This window comes from Myotis daubentonii, chromosome 6 (genome assembly GCF_963259705.1).
Source record: "Myotis daubentonii chromosome 6, mMyoDau2.1, whole genome shotgun sequence".
NCBI lineage: Eukaryota > Metazoa > Chordata > Mammalia > Chiroptera > Vespertilionidae > Myotis > Myotis daubentonii.
In genome coordinates, this window is record NC_081845.1 from 92825133 (window position 1) to 92845172 (window position 20040).

The following is a 20040-nucleotide window of genomic DNA, read 5'->3' on the forward strand; positions in this document are numbered from 1 at the left end:
TTTGCTTTTCTGGTTGGGTGTTTTTTGGTTCTTCGCATTTCAAATCTTTGCCTTGATCCTTGCGCTCCTCTGGTCTGCTGTTGGGAGTCTGTATAGTATTCGTTATTTCAGTCCGTGTATGCTTAATTTCTAGTTGGTTCTTTATCATAACATCGAGGGTCTCATTAGTTTTCTTGAGGATCTCACTACATTTATTGGTGGCTTCTAGACAGTTCTTAAGAGACCTTAAAAGTGTGGTTCTGAACTCAATATCCTCCATTGACAGTTTTGTCTTGTTTCTTTGTCTCCGCATTTTTTATGCTTTCTTGGTACACCCCCTAGTGGTCTTTGTGCACAGTCTTGTTGTAGTTAAGCCTTGATTGATGTCGGCAATACCAGGGGTGATTTGACCTCCAGGCTAACTGGCTATGAGAATCTGCTGTGTCTGCAGTGGGAGAGCTTCTGTGCTGGATCTCTAGGGCGGTGCTAATCTAGCCTTTGCCTGAGGCTATCCGGCAAATGGCTCTGCGCAGGGCTTGGGCGGGGCAGGTCCCCGGGGATCTACAGGGAGGGCCGGAGCGAGCAGTTATGGCTGCTCTCAGTTCCGTCCCTAGGGGCTCTGCCTCACAGAGTCCCAGCAACTGCTGCAAACCTTGGAGAGAAAGCTGCCTTCGAGTTCCGACCGAAGCCAGACAATCCCGCTTCTCCCGTTTGAGTCTGGGTCCCTACAGACTCGCCCGGATCTAGAGCTCAGAGTCTGAAACTCCCTCCCAATTGAAAACAACAACCGCGCCCTCTGCCGCCAGCCCGCTCCGCGCACGCACTCTACACCTGAGTATTTCACTTCAGCACTGTGCCTCCTCTGAGTCTGGGTATGATATTCTCTTTCCTCCTAGTTGTAGAATTTCCACTCAGCCAGCCTTCCTGTGGTTCTGGATGATGTCTGTTCTGTCTTTAGTTGTTTTTCTGAAGTGGTTGTTCGAGGCAGCAATCTCCAGCGTTAACCTATGCCGCCATCTTGGTTTCTCCTCCACAAAGGAACGACGTCAGTGACTCAGGTTCTGTCTTCTAAGTTCTGTCACAACATCTTGCTACTAAAATCCCTGCAGCTCTGCATACAACCAGGCTGGCAGTATTTCTGCTGCGTGTCAATGATGGGGATGCTCACACACAGAGAAAACATGGTGGCACTGGAACTGAGACTAGTTTTGTAAAGTACAGAGCATAAAGCACGTCAGTTTCCTACATTATTTAAAATGTTGACATTTGCATTTTGGGGGTTAAGTCTTGGTACTTTATCTTCTAGTTAAAGCAATATTTCTTTCTTCCTTTTTTCTTTTTTTGTATAGTCTTATTGATAAATGAACCTACCAGAATTTTCCATTTCTTGGGTGTTTTCAGTAACTAAAGCATTAAATACCTTTGGAATTTCAGAATATTGACAGTTAGATTTTTTTTTAGTCAAGCTCTATTACCTTTTATACTGAAAGAATAATACAGTAACATTTTCATTGGGTTGGAATGCATTTTGCCTCCCTTTTTCCTCCTTAATAAACTTCTAGATATCTGCATGGTGTTTGAAGTTTTGGGGCATCATCTGCTGAAGTGGATCATCAAGTCCAATTATCAAGGGCTTCCACTGCCTTGTGTCAAAAAAATCATTCAGCAAGTATGTATCTTAGTATCTTCTATGTGGTGATTTTTATTTTTTTATATTCTTGAAGTGTCAGGAGTTTACTGTTTCCAATAGAAGTTTTATTTTAAAAAGTAGGCTGTTTTAATTGTTTTATTCAGTCCATAGGATTCACTGTATTTATTCTGTTGTTAAACATTTTATCTAAACCATTTCCCCCCAGTTCATTTTCTATAGCCCTGGCCAGTTTGGCTCAGTGGATAGAGTGTCAGCCCACAGACTGAAGGGTCCTGGGTTCCAGTCCAATCAAGGGCATGTACCTTGGTTGCAGGCTCAATCCCCAGACCTGTTGGGGTGCCTGCAGGAGACAACTAATCCATGTTTTTCTCTCCCTGTCTCTCCCATCAAATTCTATTCTCTAAAATCAACAGAAAAATATCTTTGGGTCCGTAACCGGTTTGGCTCAGTGGGTAGAGCGTCGGCCTGCGGACTGAAAGGTCCCAGGTTCGATTCCGGTCAAGGGTATGTACCTTGGTTGCGGGCACATCCCCAGTAGGGGATGTTTTCCCTGATCTATGTTTCTCTCTCATCAATGTTTCTAACTCTCCATCCCTCTCCCATCCTCTCTGTAAAAAAAATCAATAAAATATATTTTTTTTAAAAAGAAACATATCTTTGGGTGAGGATTAACAACAACAAAAAACAATTTCTATAATAATTACTAGAGGGGAAGCTGTGTGCACTTCCTGATTTTTGAAAATTTGGAACCCTTATTTAGAAGTTCTGGTTACAAATACTAATTCTATGGTACTAAAGAATTGCTATGTCGCCCTAGTCAGTTTGGCTCAGTGGACAGTGTTGGCCCACAGACTGAAGGGTCTCAGGTTCAATTCCAGTCAAGGGCACATACCTCAGTTTGATCTCCGGCCCTGCCTGGTCCAGACATGTGCAGGAGGCAACTGATTGATGTTTCTCTCCACATCGATGTTTCTCTCTCTCTCTGTCTCTCCCTCCCTTCCACTCTTTCTAAAAATCAATGGAAAAATATCCTTAGGTGAGTATTAACAGAAAAGGAATTGCCAGGTCAAATCATTACAATCTCTTTTTATAACATTGTTCATGGGCACTTTCTTTTTCTTTTTTTAAAAATGTTTTTATTGATTTTTTGGAGGGTTTGTGGTTTTTTGTGTTGTTTTTTTTTTGAGAGAGAGAGAGAGAGAGAGAGAGAGAAAGAAAGAGAGAGAGAGAGAGAGAGAAACATCCATGTGAGAAACATGTATCAGCTGCCTCCTGCACGCCCCCTACTGGGAATTGACCCAGCAACCTGGGCATGTGCTCTGACAGGGAATCAAACTGGCAACCTTTTGGTGCATGGGATGACACCCAACTGAGCCACACTGACCAGGTCTGTGGGCATTTTCTAGTATTATTAATACCTTTCAGTGTTCAGTAAAGAATACTGTCAGGAAAGTATTAATACATAAAAGGGCAAATAATTTGTTTCGACATTGTGTTTTGGTGGAAAGAGCTCCACACTGGGAAGCAAAAGTTCTTCATCAAAAGGAAATTTGAATTACAAGATACCTAAATCTCTTTCACCACCTACTAGTACATTCCAGTATTTAAAGGGCATATGTACCATTTTTTCCCTCAATCTTTATAATGTACTTAAAAATATCTCCAAGTAGAATTCACTTTGTAAAACTTGGAAGAACTTTTTATTTTAAATAAGTTAAGCTCTTGCCTTCATTCATAATTCACAGTTAATCTTTGTGCTTTAAAAAAATACCTTATTCTCTGTGGAAAGCTACCACATCATTTGTATAGCTTTTTTTTAAAATATATTTTTATTGTTTTTTTACAGAGAGGAAGGGAGGGGGATAGAGAGTTAGAAACATCCATGAGAGAGAAACATGGATCAGCTGCCTCCTGCACACTCCCTACTGGGGATGTGCCCACAACCAAGGTACATGCCCTTGACCAGAATCGAACCTGGGACTCTGCAGTCCACAGGCCAGTGCTCTAGCTACTGAGCAAAACTGGTCAGGGCCATTGGTATAGTTTTTTTTTTTTTTTTTTTAAGTTATTGTGATTTCTTCCTTTTCCAGAAAGACTTGTCTTTTGTGTTTGCAAGTCTCCTGCTCTGTTCCCACACAGGTGTTACAGGGTCTGGATTACTTACACAGCAAGTGCCGGATCATCCACACTGACATTAAACCAGAAAACATCTTGTTGTCGGTGAATGAACAGTACATCCGGAGGCTGGCTGCAGAAGCCACAGAATGGCAGCGGTCTGGAGCTCCTCCACCTTCTGGATCTGCAGGTATATTTGTTTTGGGGACTTTGCTCTCATTAGCAATTAAGTCAAGTTTCTATTTTTATTCTATTACTAGGCAGTTAAGTAAATCCCATCTTCTACACTAATAAAAGAGAGACATGGTAATTAGCGTACGACCGCTACCCTTTTCATTGGCTAATCAGCGAGATATGCAAATTAACTGTCAGCCAAGATGGCCAGGCAGCTTGAAACTAACATGAGGCTTGGTTGCCTCAGTGATGGAGGAAACCAACGTTCCCCGCCTGTGCTGCAGGCCTCTGAGCCCGCAGTTTAAGAAACATTGTAACAAATACCGCAGGACTTCAGCCAGCAGATTCGCAACATTGTATGCAAAGGCCAGAAACCTACTTTCAGCCAAGGCCTAAGAGCTGGAGCCAAGCCTCAAGGTAAAGCTGGCCCAGAATAAAAAAGAAAAAAAAGAAAAAAAGGAGCAGTTGGGAACTTCAGTCACTCCCAGCCTGAAAACAGCCCGCAGCCCCTCACCCAGACTGGCCAGGCACCCCAGTGGGGACCCCCACCCTGATTCAGGACACCCTTCAGGGCAAACCAGCCGGCCCCACCCGTGCACCAGGCCTCTACCCTATATAGTAAAAGGGTAATATGCCTCCCGGCACCGGGATCAGCGTGACGGGGCAGCGCCCAAACCCCCTGATTGGCCCTGCTCTGTGTGTGACAGGGGGCAGCACCCCAACCCCTGGATTGGCCCTGCTCTGTGCGTGACAGGGGGTGGCGCCACAACCTCCCCATCGACCCTGCCTTGAGTGTGATGGGACGGTGCCCTAACCCCCCAATTGACCCTACCCTGAGCATGACTGAGGGTGGCATCACAACCTCCCAATCTGCCCTGCTCTGTGCATGAGGGGGCGGTGCCCCAACTCCCCAATCAGCCCTGCTCTGAGCCCGACCAGGGGCTGCACCTAGGGATTGGGCCTGCCCTCTGCCACCCGGGAGCAGGCCTAAGCCAGCAGGTCGTTATCTCCCAAGGGGTCCCAGACTGCGAGAGGGCACAGGCCGGGCTGAGGGACCTCCCCTCCCCCCGAGTGCACAAATTTTTGTGCACCAGGCCTCTAGTTAAACTATAACAGTGGTTCTCAATCTTCCTAATGCCGCAACCCTTTAATACAGTTCCTTATGTGGTGACCCCCAATTTCATTGTTACAAATTGAACATAAAGCATAGTGATTAATCACAAAAACAGTATGTAATTATATATGTGTTTTCCGATGGTCTTAGGCGACCCGTGAAAGGGTCGTTCAACCCCCAGAGGGGTCTCAACCCACAGGTTGAGAATCGCTGATCTATAATAATAAAAGTGTAATATGCAAATCAACCAATTGGCTGAACAACAGAACGTCTGGACGACCACACTATGACAGGCACTGATGCCAGGTCAGCCAAGGCGGATGCGATTGGTCTGGGGAGGGGGTGTGTGGCCATCACCCTGCAGAGGAAGGCCCAGACTACCCCACGTGTGGCGCTGAGGCAGGTGGGCGGGGCCTCCCTCAGTGGGACGATCTATCGATCTATTGAGGGGCTCCAGGAGTGCGAGAGGGCGCAGGCTGGGCTGAGGAAGACACACATACACATATCCAGTGCACGAATTTCATGTATCAAGCCTCTAGTTTAACAAGAAGGTACAATAAGTGCTTATGTGTACAAAATAGTCCCAGTTTTCCAAAGATTTTTTTCACTCTCTGTATTGCTTCCATAATTGGAAGGAAAATACTAGAGCTTGTGTCTTTTAGGTATATATATGTTGTACAGTTGACCCTTGAACAACTGGGGACTTAAGCACATAGACCCCTATACATTAAAAATATTTGCTTTGTGAAATCATAGCCAAATCTTTTCTAAAAGAAAAGTTTTATTGAGCCACATGCTAGCCAGAAATAGGCCTGGGTCCTGGAGCATCAGCAGCAGAACTACATGGAGAAGACAACAATGTCTACCCTTCTGGGATTGGTGGATCTTTTAGACAAACAGTTTAGGGGGAAGAAAATGTAAGTTGTTTCGAAAGAATTTAGTTATAGGTAAAGGGCTAGTTATGAGATAGGTTCAAAGGAAGAAATGTTTATTCTTTAAGATAGGTTGTGTACAACACTCTGGAAATATCGTGCATAAACCGGATGCAGTGACACTTGGTGGTCAGCTATTAGGCTATTTTCTCTGAGATAGTCACCTGGAGATTAATTGAAAGTTTCAGCATACCTTCAGGAATATTTGTTGGTTTTGGCCTGCATGCGTTAAGAGATTAGCCTCTCATCTCTTCCTTTCACCCTCCAGCCTGCTATAATTTAATTTAGGACACCTCAAAAAAATTTTTTCTTGCCCAGCTGGTGTGGCTCAATGGTTGAGCATCGACCTATGAACCAGGAGGTCACTGGTTCGATTCCCAGTCAGGGCTCAAGCCTGGGTTGCAGGCTCGATCCCCAGTAGGAGGCAGCCAATCCATGATTCTCTCTCATCATGGATGTTTCTACCTCTCTCTCCCTCTTCTTTCCTCTCTGAAATCAATAAAAATATATTTAAAATATTTTTTTTCTTGTCAGCTTAACACTTTTGACTCCCCCAAAAAGTAACTACTAATAGCCTACTGTTGACCAGAAGCCTTACCAATAACATATAGTTGATTAATACATATTTTGTATGTTATATTTTATATACTATATTCTTACGGAAAAGTAAGCTAGAGAAAAGAAAATGTTATTGAGAAAATCATTAGGAAGAGAAAAAAATCCTCAATTAAGTGGAGTCACACAGTTAAAACCTGTGGCAACTGTATATGTAAAAGCTGGTTCATGTAAAATTTTTTCTCTTGTGATTTGATGGCTATTTTTGATGTGTTTACCTCTTACCATGCTCATTTATGGATCAGTGATCTGTGCAGGATCACGAGAATACCTATTAAAACCTTAAGTTTGCCCTAACTGGTTTGGCTCAGTGGATTGAGCGTTGGCCTGCGGACTGAAGGGTCCCCAGGTTCGATTCCGGTCAAGGGCATGTACCTTGGTTGCGGGCACATCCCCAGTAGGGGGTGTGCAGGAGGCAGCTGATCCATGTTTCTCTCTCGTTGATATTTCTAACTCTCTATCCCTCTCCCTTCCTCTCTGTAAAAAATCAATAAAATATATATTTAAAAAAAACAAAACACCTTAAGTTTAAGCACTGGTGCGAACAGATTTTGAATCCTGGCTTCATCATCAGCTGGGTTTCCTTGAGTGAGTCATTTGACTTCGTTATTTTCTCATGCAGGAGTTACTGGGATTAAATTTCATGTTAAAGCAGTTGGCATTGTGCCATATAACATCATGTACTAAATAAATATTGGCTACTGTGATTACAATAATTATTTCCATTTGAAGTTCAGATTTTAATTTTAATAGTTTAATTATATTTGAGGACCTTTTTTAAAAAAAGATTTTTCATTGAGTTTTTAGAGAAAGAAGAAGGGATAGAGAGAGGGAGAAACATCAATGCAAGAGTGAAACATTGATCAGCTTTCTTCTGCGCGCCCCCTACTGTGGATCAAGCCCTCAACCTGGGCATGTGAACTGAACCAGCAACCTTTCCTTGCACAGGGTGATGCCCTGCCAACTGAGTCACACTGGCCAGGGCTGAGGAACTTCCTTGATCTTCAGATTGAAAGTATCAGTTATTAGGCTTCCTTTGATAGGAAGTATCATAGGCTTCCTTTAAAAAGGAAAACTCAAGAAGAGGGAAATGGACAGTTTTTGATGAGCATAGCATTTCTTTTTTTCTTTTTTTTCCAAAATGAAATGGTTATAGAAATTTTACCCAACAATATGAATACAGTTAATACTACTGATTAAGAGGGAAATTTTCTGTGTTTTTGCCACAGTTTTTAAAAATTTTAAAGGGATGCCCTAACCAGTTTGGCTCAGTGGATAGAGTGTCGGCCTGTGGACTGAAGGGTTCCAGGTTCGATTCCAGTCAAGGGAATGTACCTTGGTTGTGGGCACATCCCCAGTAGGGGGCGTGCAGGAGGCAGCTGATCGATGTTTCTCTCTCATCTATGTTTCTAACTCTCTATCCCCCTCCCTTCCTCTCTGTAAAAAAATCAATGAAATATATTAAAAAAAAGTTTTAAAGGGAGCCCGAAGATTCTTCCTCTCACCTAAGCTAAACTAATATTCATGATATGCTATGTAGCAAATTACTATGGCTCTTGATGACACTCTTCATTTAAAACTGACAAGTGATAAGGGGAAGAATTAGATGCAAATCCTGGGTAGGGTTGAGGGGGTTGTTTTCTATCATACTCTATTTTAAGCAGTATGTGTGAATGGGATTTTAGCAGCATTAATTGTGGAAACCAGAAATGGTGTATTGGCTCTGCATTTATGCTGTCTGAAGAATTTAATTTATTTAAACTTATTTTAAGTTAGTCAACTTTTGTATGCATTATTTCTTTTAAAAAATGTTCCTATCAAAGTTGCTTAAGTAATTTTCTCTACAGTATAAACTGTACAAGAGAGATTTTTCATTCTGGTATGGTGTCTTATGTGAGCATTAGTTTATTTTTGCTGAATGCCAGGATTCTTACTTGGTTTTCTTTTCTTTTCAGTCAGTACTGCACCCCAGCCTAAACCAGTAAGTATAAGGTGTTTCTGTATTTAATTCTAATCTATGGGGCAGGGATTCTCCTGTTATGGACAATGACAGTTTGTTTAGAATTTGAAAACAAAGGAAAAAATATTCCTGCGCTTCTATAATTTTCTCCAAGAAATTCCATGCATCTTTGGCAAGTTGGTACTGGTGAGGGATCTATAAATTGGAGTGTGGCTGAGAGTACATCAGCCCCATAGGCTGCTCAGAGGACCAAGATTTGTTGTTAATTTTATTTTTATTTGGTTTGATAAGAGTATACACTTTTTTGAAGTTAATGAAAAATGTCAGGGAAAGAGTGACATTTGATTAGGAAGTAATTAAAGTTAACAGTTATCTCCAACTAGGGGTAATGGATTAGCCACCTGAAGGCTTTATCTGTTTGTAATCTCCGCCCAGGCTGACAAAATGTCAAAGAATAAGAAGAAGAAATTGAAGAAGAAGCAGAAGCGCCAGGCAGAATTACTAGAGAAGCGAATGCAGGAAATTGAGGAAATGGAGAAAGAGTCGGGCCCTGGGCAAAAAAGACCAAACAAGCAAGAAGAATCAGAGAGTCCTGTTGAAAGACCCTTGAAAGAGAACCCACCTAATAAAATGACCCAAGAAAAACTTGGTATAAATAGAGCATCACAAAATAACTTTATTGCAAAGTTTAACATTATCATTGTTATATGTAATGGTTTCATGCATACAGCACATCTTTGGGGGTGTCCTTATATAGTAAGAATACAGAATTTGTCATAAATGTTAGGCAGGTGATGTTCAAATGTAATTTCTAACTTTTCTCAGGAAATGCAACGTAGGCATCATTTAGCAGTTGGGTAAGGATAAGAAGATCTTTGTCCTTCTATACATAGGTTTTAGTTCAATTGTGTTTTTACATAACTGTGTAAGTTCTAGAAAATATTTTGATCTTGTGGAGAAATTTTTCTGTTCTTTCACTCCTACACATACACATGCATCCTTTTTGTCTCTTTGTTCCTCAGAAGAGTCAAGTACCGTTGACCAGGATCTAACACTTGTGGAACGTGTAGAGGGTGGTACGGCAGAAATTAATTGCAATGGAGTAATTGAAATCGTTAATTATACTGAGGACAATGAGGACAGTAATAAAGAAACACTGAGGCTTACAGATGACCTACATAATGCTAATGACTCTGATCAAAATTTGAAGCAGGAAACTAGTTTCCTAAGCTCCCCAAATGGAGACAGCAGCACATCTCAAGAAACAGACTCTAGTACACCTGTAACCTCTGAGGTGTCAGATACTGTGGTGTGTCAGTCTTTATCAAATGTAGACCAGTCACTCAGTGAACAGGACATCAGTCAGCTTCAAGAAAGTATTCGGGCAGAGATACCTTGTGAAGATGAACAAGACCAAGAACATAATGGACCACTGGACAGCAAAGGTACCTATGCAGATATATTTCCCCAATACTTCCCGCATACATAGTCATCAATTTCATGGGTTTTGTTAATAAAGCTTTACAGCATGTGTCCAAGTGACGTTAAATGTGTAAGTCTGTAGGTAACTGAATTTTATTGTCCTGTAATGGGTGCACAGCCAAGAAGGTAAAGGTTTTAAGTCTGGAAACTCAAGGTGTTGCTATCTTCCTTTTGTCTTAGAAAGGTTATTATAAGTTGCCAATTGGGGGCCTGCTGTATTACCTCAGAGTTTTATTAACTTTGGGTAGTTCTGTTCATTGAACAGTCTTATTGATAATGCCTGTTGTCTATAGGGAAATCTACTGCTGGAAATTTTCTTGTTAATCCCCTCGAACCAAAGAATGCGGAGAAGCTCCAAGTGAAGATTGCTGATCTTGGAAATGCCTGTTGGGTGGTAAGTTAAACTAGTCTCAGTGCTTTGTTTTGAAGCAACTAGTGATGAATGAGGTTTGAATGTAGTTCTACTAACAGAAGAAAACATCTTCAGTTCTGTACCCAGATTGCCAGTTAACATTTTAGTGACTGTTTTTTACTTCTTATAGGAAAGTTCAAATATATTTATTAAAGTAGAGAGAATGATATAATGAAACCATCCTGCCCAGTTAGGCATTTATTAACAGATCACCCTGAGGTTATTTTCAGACACTGGACTTGTCAGGTTTAGTATGGAGTCCCTTTTTATCCACATTATGGGGTTTTCAGATAGCTTGGTTTTTAAGGGAGGAGTCTCTCTACTCCCGTTGCCAATTTTTCAGTCTCCACACATCAGTACTTATCTTTATTTCACTCATAAATAACTTGACTATATTGCTCCCAATTCTTTTTTTCAATTTTAGGTATTATTTCTTCCTCCTGAAAAGTAGGACTAATTTACCACCACTGCACCCATCCCCAGTCTTCCCAATTTAATATGATTTTTGGCTAGGTATTTATTCTGTGTTTCCTTATTAGGACTCTACTGTTACCTTCAGCTGAACTGAACATGCATTGTGTTAGGATTCCTTTTCCTTTTCTGCCTAACACTCTTTCATGCTTAGACAACTTTGTACACTTATCACTTAATTCAACCCCACATTTTCTCCTAGTGGTGTGAATACTTACACTTTAACACAAAAAGATACCTTGGTATTCTTTCTTTTTCCCTAAAAATCTCTATCCTGGAACCTGGAGTCTTCTGTCTGTGTTCATCCTTTGGATTGCCCTATCGGCCTGCTGCATTTCTGCCATTTGGGATCCTTTACTGTCGTCCTGGGGGTTATTGTTTACTCTCTTTTTATATCCCTTGTTTCTGTCTCTGATCTTTCTTGGTTTTGTTTTTGTTCCATTTTTTGGAGTACATGTAACTTCAGTAGCTTCCTAAGAAAGGAAGAGGCTTACAGATGACCTACATCTGCTAATCTACAGTGAGATTGAGCAGCCAGAGGGGAGCCTTGTGTGTCTGATAATGTTTTTATTCTGCTTTTACAATCAGTTGGCTGGGCATCAAGTTCTAGGTTGAAAATCATTTCCCCTCAGTATGGTTGTAATTGCTCCATTCTTGTCTTTTAGTTTCCTGTCTTGGTGCTGCTAAAGCTCAATGCCATTCTGATTCCTGACCTTTGTGTGAGGCCTTTCCCCAGGGAAGTCTGAGGGACACCACTTTGCAGCAGTGTGTGCCTCTCTGGCTCTGTTTTCATCCATTATGCTATGGACTCAATAGTGAAATTCGAATTCCTTGGTTTTATTTTCTTAATTTTTTTTTTTTTTAATTCTCTTCTCCTTGTTCTCTGTTTTCTAGCTCTGAAGTTGCATTATTCAAATGTTAGACATCCTATGCAGGTGCTATCATTTCTGACGTTTCTCTCCTATTTTCTATTGTTTTATTTTCTGGAAGATTTTTTTTTCCCCAATGGGAGGGGGATGGCAGTTTATTGTCCAACACTCTCAGAAGGGGGTTAGCCAGGGGGCTCCGTCTGCATCTCCTCCCTGCATTTGGTTAAATCAACAACTTTTCTTCTCAAATCCCTATGCTGTATAAAATAGACAAGGCCCCCTACCCCTACCCCCAGGAGGAGTTTAGGCCAGGGGTGGGCAAACTTTTTGACTCAGGGCCACAGTGGGTTCTTAAACTGGACCGGAGGGAACAAAAGCATGGATGGAATGTTTGTGTGAACTAATATAAATTCAAAGTAAACATCATTACATAAAAGGGTACGGTCTTTTTTTAGTTTTATTCATTTCAAATGGGCTGGATCCCCCGGGGGCCGTAGTTTGCCCACGGCTGGTTTAGGCAGATGGATGGGCTTGGGGGTAAAGTTCAAGTATTCGGTTCTCCCTCCCAGATTACACTGCCCCCAGGCCATGAGAGTAGATCCCAACCTTGGGGTTTCTGGTGATGTTAATAGCCCTTCTCTCAGAAACCTCAAGATGAGCTCCCTACCCCTTGCCCTGACCATCACAAACCATAGTCCTAAACCAATGATGGCGAACCTTTTGAGCTCGGCGTGTCAGCATTTTGAAAAACCCTAGCTTAACTCTGGTGCCATGTCACATATAGAAATGTTTTGATATTTGCAACCATAGTAAAACAAAGACTTATATTTTTGATATTTATTTTATATATTTAAATGCCATTTAACAAAGAAAAATCAACCAAAAAAATGAGTTCGTGTGTCACCTCTGACATGCGTGTCAGGTTTGCCATCACTGTCCTAAACCCTAGAGTCTATGCAAGGAGGGGTCCTCAGAACTCCACTCTTCTGAGGCCCCTGGACCCCTGGCATGGAATGATGGGGGCAGGCAGCCTTCTCAAGTAGTGATGCCTCGGAGCAAGTGGTGAGGGGAAGGGAAAGGGCTGAGGACCTCAGGAGGCAGGTTGGGAGGGGCCTGGTGGATAAAGCCAGACAGCTTGGTCTGCCTCCTCACCCCACGCTCCGGGCCCTAATCCCTGAGAGTCTGCCGGCCAAGGCCATATAGGTGGGGTGGGGGGGGTTAAGTAGGTCCTTGTCCCCCAACCCCGGCCAGCCCTGTTGGGGACATGAAGCTTTGGAAGGGCTAGGACTGGGCTCCAGGTCAGCTCTCAAGCTCTGACCTTCCAGAACAGCTGAATCCGGGGTACAGGATAGGCCTACTAACCCCCATATCCCATGTCCTGGCCTGTGGCAGAGTGAGGGGGAGGGGGAGGGTGGAGGGGTTTCCTAAGGCCGTTATAAAAAGCTAAAACCATTAAAAACTTCTTGGGGAAATGTGCCTCCCAGCTTCTTGCTTCCCCAAGTTATCAACCTCCCTAAAGCCCATCAGAGAGAGCTGAGCCCAGAGAGGGGGTCCATTAGCACCATGCAATGTTGGGGTGCCCCTGCAGCCTGACCGACCCCAAGCAGGGGCCCTTCAAAGCTGGAGTGCCACTTGCTAAAGCTTCTGTACCCTTGAGGGGGGATCCCTGCAGGGGACGGGTAAGGGAAGAAGGCTTGGCCAAAGTCCAGGCGGGGGTCTCAGCTGGGACCCCAAAGTTCCCTTCCTGGGGTCATGGCTTAAAAAATCTTCGTACCACAAACTGGCCCAACAGAACCACAGCCAGAACTAATCAGCACATTCCAGATGGGGCCATTGCCCAGGTCCAGGGCCCCCCCTCTGCGCCATCCACCCGGGCACCGTAGTGATGCAGAATGAAGTCGGCCACGAAGCGGATCACCTGGCCCAGGAAGCCGGTCAGGCCTCACTGGTAGGTGTAGAGGGCCAGGCGGTAGCCGAAGCCCAGGAGAGCCACCACCCGGCCCCAGTTGATGCCGCTCTCAAACAGGCTGCAGGCAATCTTGGTGACGTACTCGTAGGCGTTCTCTGGTGTCAGCTGCAGGTGCTGCAACATGGTGTAGCACTGGTTGATGTTGTCCCTGATGATGGCAAGCTGCCGACCCACCTGCACTAAGGTGCTGGCAGGCTCTGGGGACAAGGTGACCATCTCTGGGTCAGTGGGGGCAGCTGACCCCTCAGCTTCCTGCTGCTGATGGCGATAAAAAACGTAGTTGCGGAAAACCTCCTCTGTGTCCCGGGCTACCTGCTCCTCCAAAGTGGAGGACAGGGCAGGCCCTTCACACGCATGCCTGGGAGGGCCGGGTCCTTGCCCAGACGCCATTTTTCAGGTCCCAGGGGAGAGCATTGTTAGCCCAGATCCCGGCCTAGGCCAGGGATGGCTCAGTGGGGCTGAGGCTGGAGATCCCAAGGGGGTGCTTCAGGGTTAGCTGCCCAGGCCCGGCTCCAGGAGTGACTGTCAGTGAATTCCTGGTGTCCAGATGCAGTCTCTGCGGGTCCCAGTGCGGCTCTCAGCACCCAAGAGGCTTCGGAGAGCGTGGAGGAGCCGGCAGCTCTTCTGGAAGATTTTTTAACTTGTTCTCAAGAAGCCTTATTTTTACTCTCCAGGTTTTTTGGTTCTCTAACTTTCAGAGGATATTGATCATTTTCCCAATTTTGATATTTTCTTCCTATAAGGTGTTACCTCCTTTCTGTTTAGGGTCACTAAACAAAGGACCGTATGACCATATGAATGGAGTTACTAGAAAGCATTTGGAAGCTCTGCCTGGGTAGATCTTGTTGACTGTTATTCACTATAGAATGATCTGTCTGGGCTTTTTTTTTTTTTTCCAATTACAGTTGATATATAAGATTATATTAGTTTCAGGTGTACAACATAGCGATTGAGCATTTATATAACTTACGAAATGATCACTCTGGTAAGTCTAGTACCCATCTGGCACCATACGTAGTTATTACAATATTATTGACTGTATTCCCTATGCTGAACTTTACATCCTGTGAGTGTTTTTATAACTGACAGTTTGTACATCTGTCAGGCCATTTCATTTCATCCTCAGATGTCATGATCTGGATCTTTCCTCTTAAATTGGCCATATTTCCCACAGAAACTTATAGTCTTCCTTAGATTTCCTACCCAGAAAGTAAACGCCTGGCTACTAGCACTCAAGGAGCTGAGTTAAGCAAGAAAACTGGGGCTCACCATGCAATTAGTCAGGGGTGGGCAAACTTTTTGACTCGAGGGCCACAATGGGTTCTTAAACTGGACTCAGAAGAAGGAGCTGCGGCCGTGTTTCCCGACGTTGCCATGTTAACACTGCTGCTGGTGAAGGAGCGGAGGGGAGAGCAAGAGAACCCTCTGCTCTTTCGGCTCCACGGGCCGGATAGAACAGCCGAACGGGCCGTAGTTTGCCCACGGCTGAATTAGAGTCACTTAATTTCCCTGTCTTCAGAATGGTACTCTCTCCTCAACTGTACAGAGCATCTCCGGAGACCCTGTTGTACCCATTCCAGAGAAAACCTCCAAATGGTCTGTGGGCCGTAAGGGCTGTTAGACTATATCAAGCCCTGTGTTCTGGAGCTCTGTTTCTTTAAAAGGTGTTTTAAAGGATCATTCCTGTATTGAATCGCCCCTTCATCCATATTTCCAGAGATACAGTGGGGCCTTGACTTACAAGTGCCCCGACTAACAAGTTTTTCGAGATACGAGCCGTCTCTCAGCCGATTTTTTGCTGAGTTGCGAGCTAAAATTCGGGTTACGAGCCAGCTTCAGATACCCCACCGCTAGTTGGCGCAGCGAACGTCACAGTGAATGCCACATCAGCCCAGCATCACGTGTCTCACTCGTTCACTTTTTGATTTGACATACGAGTAATTTGAGTTACGAGCTCCGTCACGGAACGAATTAAACTCGTAAGTCAAGGCCCCACTGTACTTGATACCACCAATCCCTGAGCCTTAGGGGAGGTGTACTGTAGTATGCATCACATTGCTTCTCAGCTTTCACCAGTGGCTTATTATTCAGCTTTTTTGGATCCATTAAGACATTCACCAAAGTTCTCTCTGTTTTCCAACTTTTAATTTTCATTGCTTTGATTTCTTTGCCACTATCCTTGTCAGTTTATACTTTAAAAATTTGCCGGGGTCCAACCCCAGCGGGTCCAGGGGTTCCCAAAGGTGTAGACGGAGTCGGCGAAGAAGGAAGGACACGGAGACAGCGTTCAGTTGATCAGCAGCCTAGCCAGGATCTCCAGCCAAGTTCTGGTCTCGATCTCCAGAGAGGTTCTGCTTAGGATCTCCAGCCAGGTTCTGTACAGGTTCTCCAGCCAGGTTCTGTAGCCATGTTCCCTCGCTAGGCTCTCCAGCCAGGCTCCGTCCAGGCTCTCCAGCCAGGTTCTGTCCAGGTACTCCAGTCAGGTTCAGTCACCAGGTTCTAGTCAGGCTCTCTTGCCAACCTCTGCACTCAGGTTCAGTCCAGGATCCCTTGCCGTGTTCTCTCCAGCGAAGCTCCTCTGTCTGTAGGTTCTGTGTAGGTTCTGTCTGTAGGTTCTCTCTTCTCAGTTCTGTCTCCTGAGTTCTGTCTCTCTCTGTCTGGTTACATCTGTATTTATACCAGTTGATTCAATCCTATCAATCTCTATTCCAAAGGTTAGGGCGTTTCTTATCTCCATTCCAGGGAGTAAAGATTATGTAGCTTAAGCATGATTGTTCGTAGTTAAAGTGATTAATTACCCGCCTGGCACTTAATTGAGGGGTTTTATTCCCTCCCTAACTTCAGGGGAAAATCCCTACCTGGGGATTCAACCTTTCTCGGAGAGGTGACCTTGGTTAAAACACAGCACCAAGAAGGTGAGCAAACATATTAAGAACCGTATGCCATATATGCCAGGTCCCTTGAAACAGCAAGGATGGACCGGCTCCCGGCAAAAATTAACACTGCGTTCTCTATTAAAGTGGAGTTTCAGGAGTGAGTGGAAGTGTGTGTATGTATCCAATCCACCTTCTTTATTTTTGCTAATATTTGACCTCATTTATCATTTACAGAGTCTGTGTAAGGCATTAGTGAGGCACATGAATAAAGACAACTCCTTTGATCTACATGTTCATTTTTCCAAATGTGTCACCTGCAGTTCATTTCCACTTCAAACTCAATATTGGAATCCCTTGTTTTCTCATAAAGCCATTTTCCTCTCTCAGTCTCTTCATAAACATTCTTTTAAATTCGTTTATTTGGAATAAGATCCAAATAAACCCATGAATGCAAAATTGGGTACTATCTCTTAAGTTACCTTTACTATAGAGGTGTTTCCTCCTCCCCCCCCCCCCCCCCCCCCGTACATTTTATGTGTTAAAGAAACGCCACTGGTTTTGCTGGTTGTATCCTCATGTGCTTAGCATGCTCTGTTTCCCCAAGATTCCTGTTTGATTTTTTTGGTGGGGTGATGGGGACAGGAGGATGAGGGTGAGAATTCTTTTCTTTAATTGAGGTAACATTGGTTTTTAACATTATATTAGCATTTCTTATCAGCTTTTGTTTTGTCTTGGAAAGCATTTCTCCTTCAAATCTAAGGATAACTTTACTCCATAAGTTATTCTTGGCTGGCAGTTTGTTGTTGTTTTCATCCTCACCCTAAAGTATGTTTTGTTTTTAATTGATTTGAGAGAAAGAGACAGAAACCCCAATGAGAGAGAGAAACATCAATCAGTTGCTCCAGGCAGGAATGGAACCTGCCACCTTTTTGGTGTACGGGGACAACACTACAACCAACTTGAGCCTCCTGGCCAGGGCTTGGCTGGCAGTTTTAATCTTTCAGTATTTTCGATATGTCCTTCCACTCCTAGCCTGATGAGGGTTCCTGTCTGGGTTATTTTCTTCTTTTTCCCTGGCTGCCTTTACAATTCTTTAGCATTGACTTTTGACAGTTTAATATAATGTGTTTTAGAGAATGTCTCTTTGTATTGAGATAATTAGGTGTTCTTTGACCTTCCTGTATGTCCAACTCATCCAGGTTTGGAAACTTCTCATCTATTATTTCTTTAATAGGCTCTCTGTCCCCTTCTCCATCACTTCTCCTTTTTGGGATACCCATTATTCTTATTTTGCCCTTCCTGATGGAGTGGGATAGTTCTCCTAGAGTTGCATGTCTTTTTAAAATCTTAGTTCTCTCTGCTCTTCCCCCTGAATCATCTGTAGATTCCTATATTTGAGCCTGCTAATTCTTATTTCCAGCCAGTTTACCCTAATTCCAGTGCTTTCTAATGTATTCTTTATCTTATTTGTTGAGTTTTTCAGCTCCAGATTTTTTGTTCGGTTCTTTTTTAGAGTTTCAATATCTTTTGTTCAGCACTCCTTTTGTTCAGTAATTTTATTCTTGAACTCATTGGACTGCCTTTCTGAGTTTTCTTGTATCTCGTTGAATTTTGTTGTATGACAGCTATTTTGGATTCTGTGTCATTTAGATCAGACTTCCATGACACTGAGTTTGGTTGCTGGCAGATGTCATTTTATTTTTGTACTACTGTGTTACTGTGATTATCCATGGTGTTTGATTCCCCTGCTGGCGCATTTGAAGTAATGAACACTTTTCTTGCTTAGGTACAGCTTTGTTTAATTTTAACAATTCAACAAGTTGGTACTTAGAGGCCTCTTTTGTTTTCCAATAGGTGGCACTATAGCACAAGTTTTTGGTTTCTCTTACCTGAGTGGACTCTGGGTATATGACAGCTAGCATTTTCTTTCTTTCTTTTTAAATCTTTATTGTTGAAAGTATTATATATGCCCCCTTTTCCCTCCTATTGACCCCTTCTAGCCAGCCCAAGAGTTAGTATTTTCTACCCTCCACAGCTGCTGTCAGAGATATCACAGGCTGTCTTTATAGCAGCTTGTGCCTCCAGGGTCACTGGTGCCTTCCAGTGTTGCTGCAGCCACAGTTTTTGCTGGAGTCACCAGGATGATGTGTGCCCCACTGTGTCCAGAGTTGTCTGAGTCTCGGGTGCCACCACCATGGCAGGGGAGCCAGGGTCACAGGCACTGCTGCAGCCAGGGGAGGGAGCCAGAGTTTGCTGCTGCCCTTTTCCTTTTCTGGGGTTTGTGGGTGTAGTCATGAGCCCCTTCTCCACTGATGCTGCCATGCTCACTGGAGTGTGGACTCAGCTGCCACTGAGGGACAGGGTATCAGGCATCCTCACTGCTGGTCCTCTAATTCTACCTTTCCTTGCATTCCAATTCACCTACCTCAGATGAACAGATGTGTGGATCTCTCACGCATCCTATCAGTGTGCTGATCAGTATTCCAGTCATTGTAGATTGAAGGGGGCAGACCAATGTTATGTCTCACTCTGCCATGATGCTGATGTCACTCTCAGGAATTCTTCATAGGTGCTGTTTTTTAAGGTTCTTGAAACTTGAAACCTACATCTTAAAAATAAATTGTTTTTCTCTAACCTGTGTATATAAAGTTTAAATTCATATGTTTGCAAAATAATTCAGAGTAGACTATAAAGCAAAGTGCTGTTTGGAGGTAATAGCATCAAAATGATACTTAACAGATTAGCTAAATAAAAACTGGTTTAGGAAAAATTTAGAGAATTTATTTTAATCTCCATTATTAAGCAATCATGACTTGTTACTTTTTAGAATAAATTAATTTTAAAATACTGTTTCCTTCTGTATTTACTCAGCATAAACATTTCACTGAAGATATTCAAACAAGACAGTATCGCTCCTTGGAAGTTCTGATAGGATCTGGCTATAGTACCCCTGCCGACATTTGGAGCACGGCATGCATGGTAATGTTTTTTCCCTTTTTCCTTCACTTGTTATTTGGTAATAACATGCCTTGCCCTGTTTGCTCATTTCAGTAGACCAGCAAATTAAGAAAGTGAAAAAGTATTTTTTGTGTGACTTATCACTAGTACTCTAAATCCTGTGTCTGGAGAGGTCTGAATTCAAAAGCTGGATGTAAACATCTAGCTTTCCATTTGGTTCCTACCAAATTCCTGTTAGGTGAAGGAACCAAATGTTTCTTACGAAAGTTGGGGGTGGGTCCAGGTGGATTGTAAACAACTACTCTGAGGTAGTGTCGCTTTTGTTTAAGGTGTTACAAGTATCCTTCCCCTTTGGCTCTGATCTTATTTTCAGAATAAGGAAACCCCTGGAAACTGTTTGAGTCTGTAAAGTTCAAGTTACTCAGACATCTTTGCACTTCATAAAATGTGAAGCTCAATCATT

At 43.2% G+C, this 20040-nt stretch overlaps 1 protein-coding gene and 1 pseudogene across 1 annotated transcript in view; one reads left to right on the forward strand and one right to left on the reverse strand.

The window, feature by feature from the left end:
- SRPK1 (SRSF protein kinase 1) overlaps positions 1 to 20040 on the forward strand; it is a 77576-nt gene that overhangs the window by 45361 nt on the left and 12175 nt on the right. Inside the window, 7 exon segments of the mRNA XM_059701848.1 lie at positions 1542 to 1648; positions 3770 to 3935; positions 8536 to 8561; positions 8976 to 9189; positions 9563 to 9985; positions 10316 to 10416; positions 19491 to 19598. Coding sequence (XP_059557831.1) covers positions 1542 to 1648; positions 3770 to 3935; positions 8536 to 8561; positions 8976 to 9189; positions 9563 to 9985; positions 10316 to 10416; positions 19491 to 19598 — 1145 coding nt within the window.
- Positions 12769 to 14133, reverse strand: LOC132237400 (bcl-2 homologous antagonist/killer-like; annotated as a pseudogene).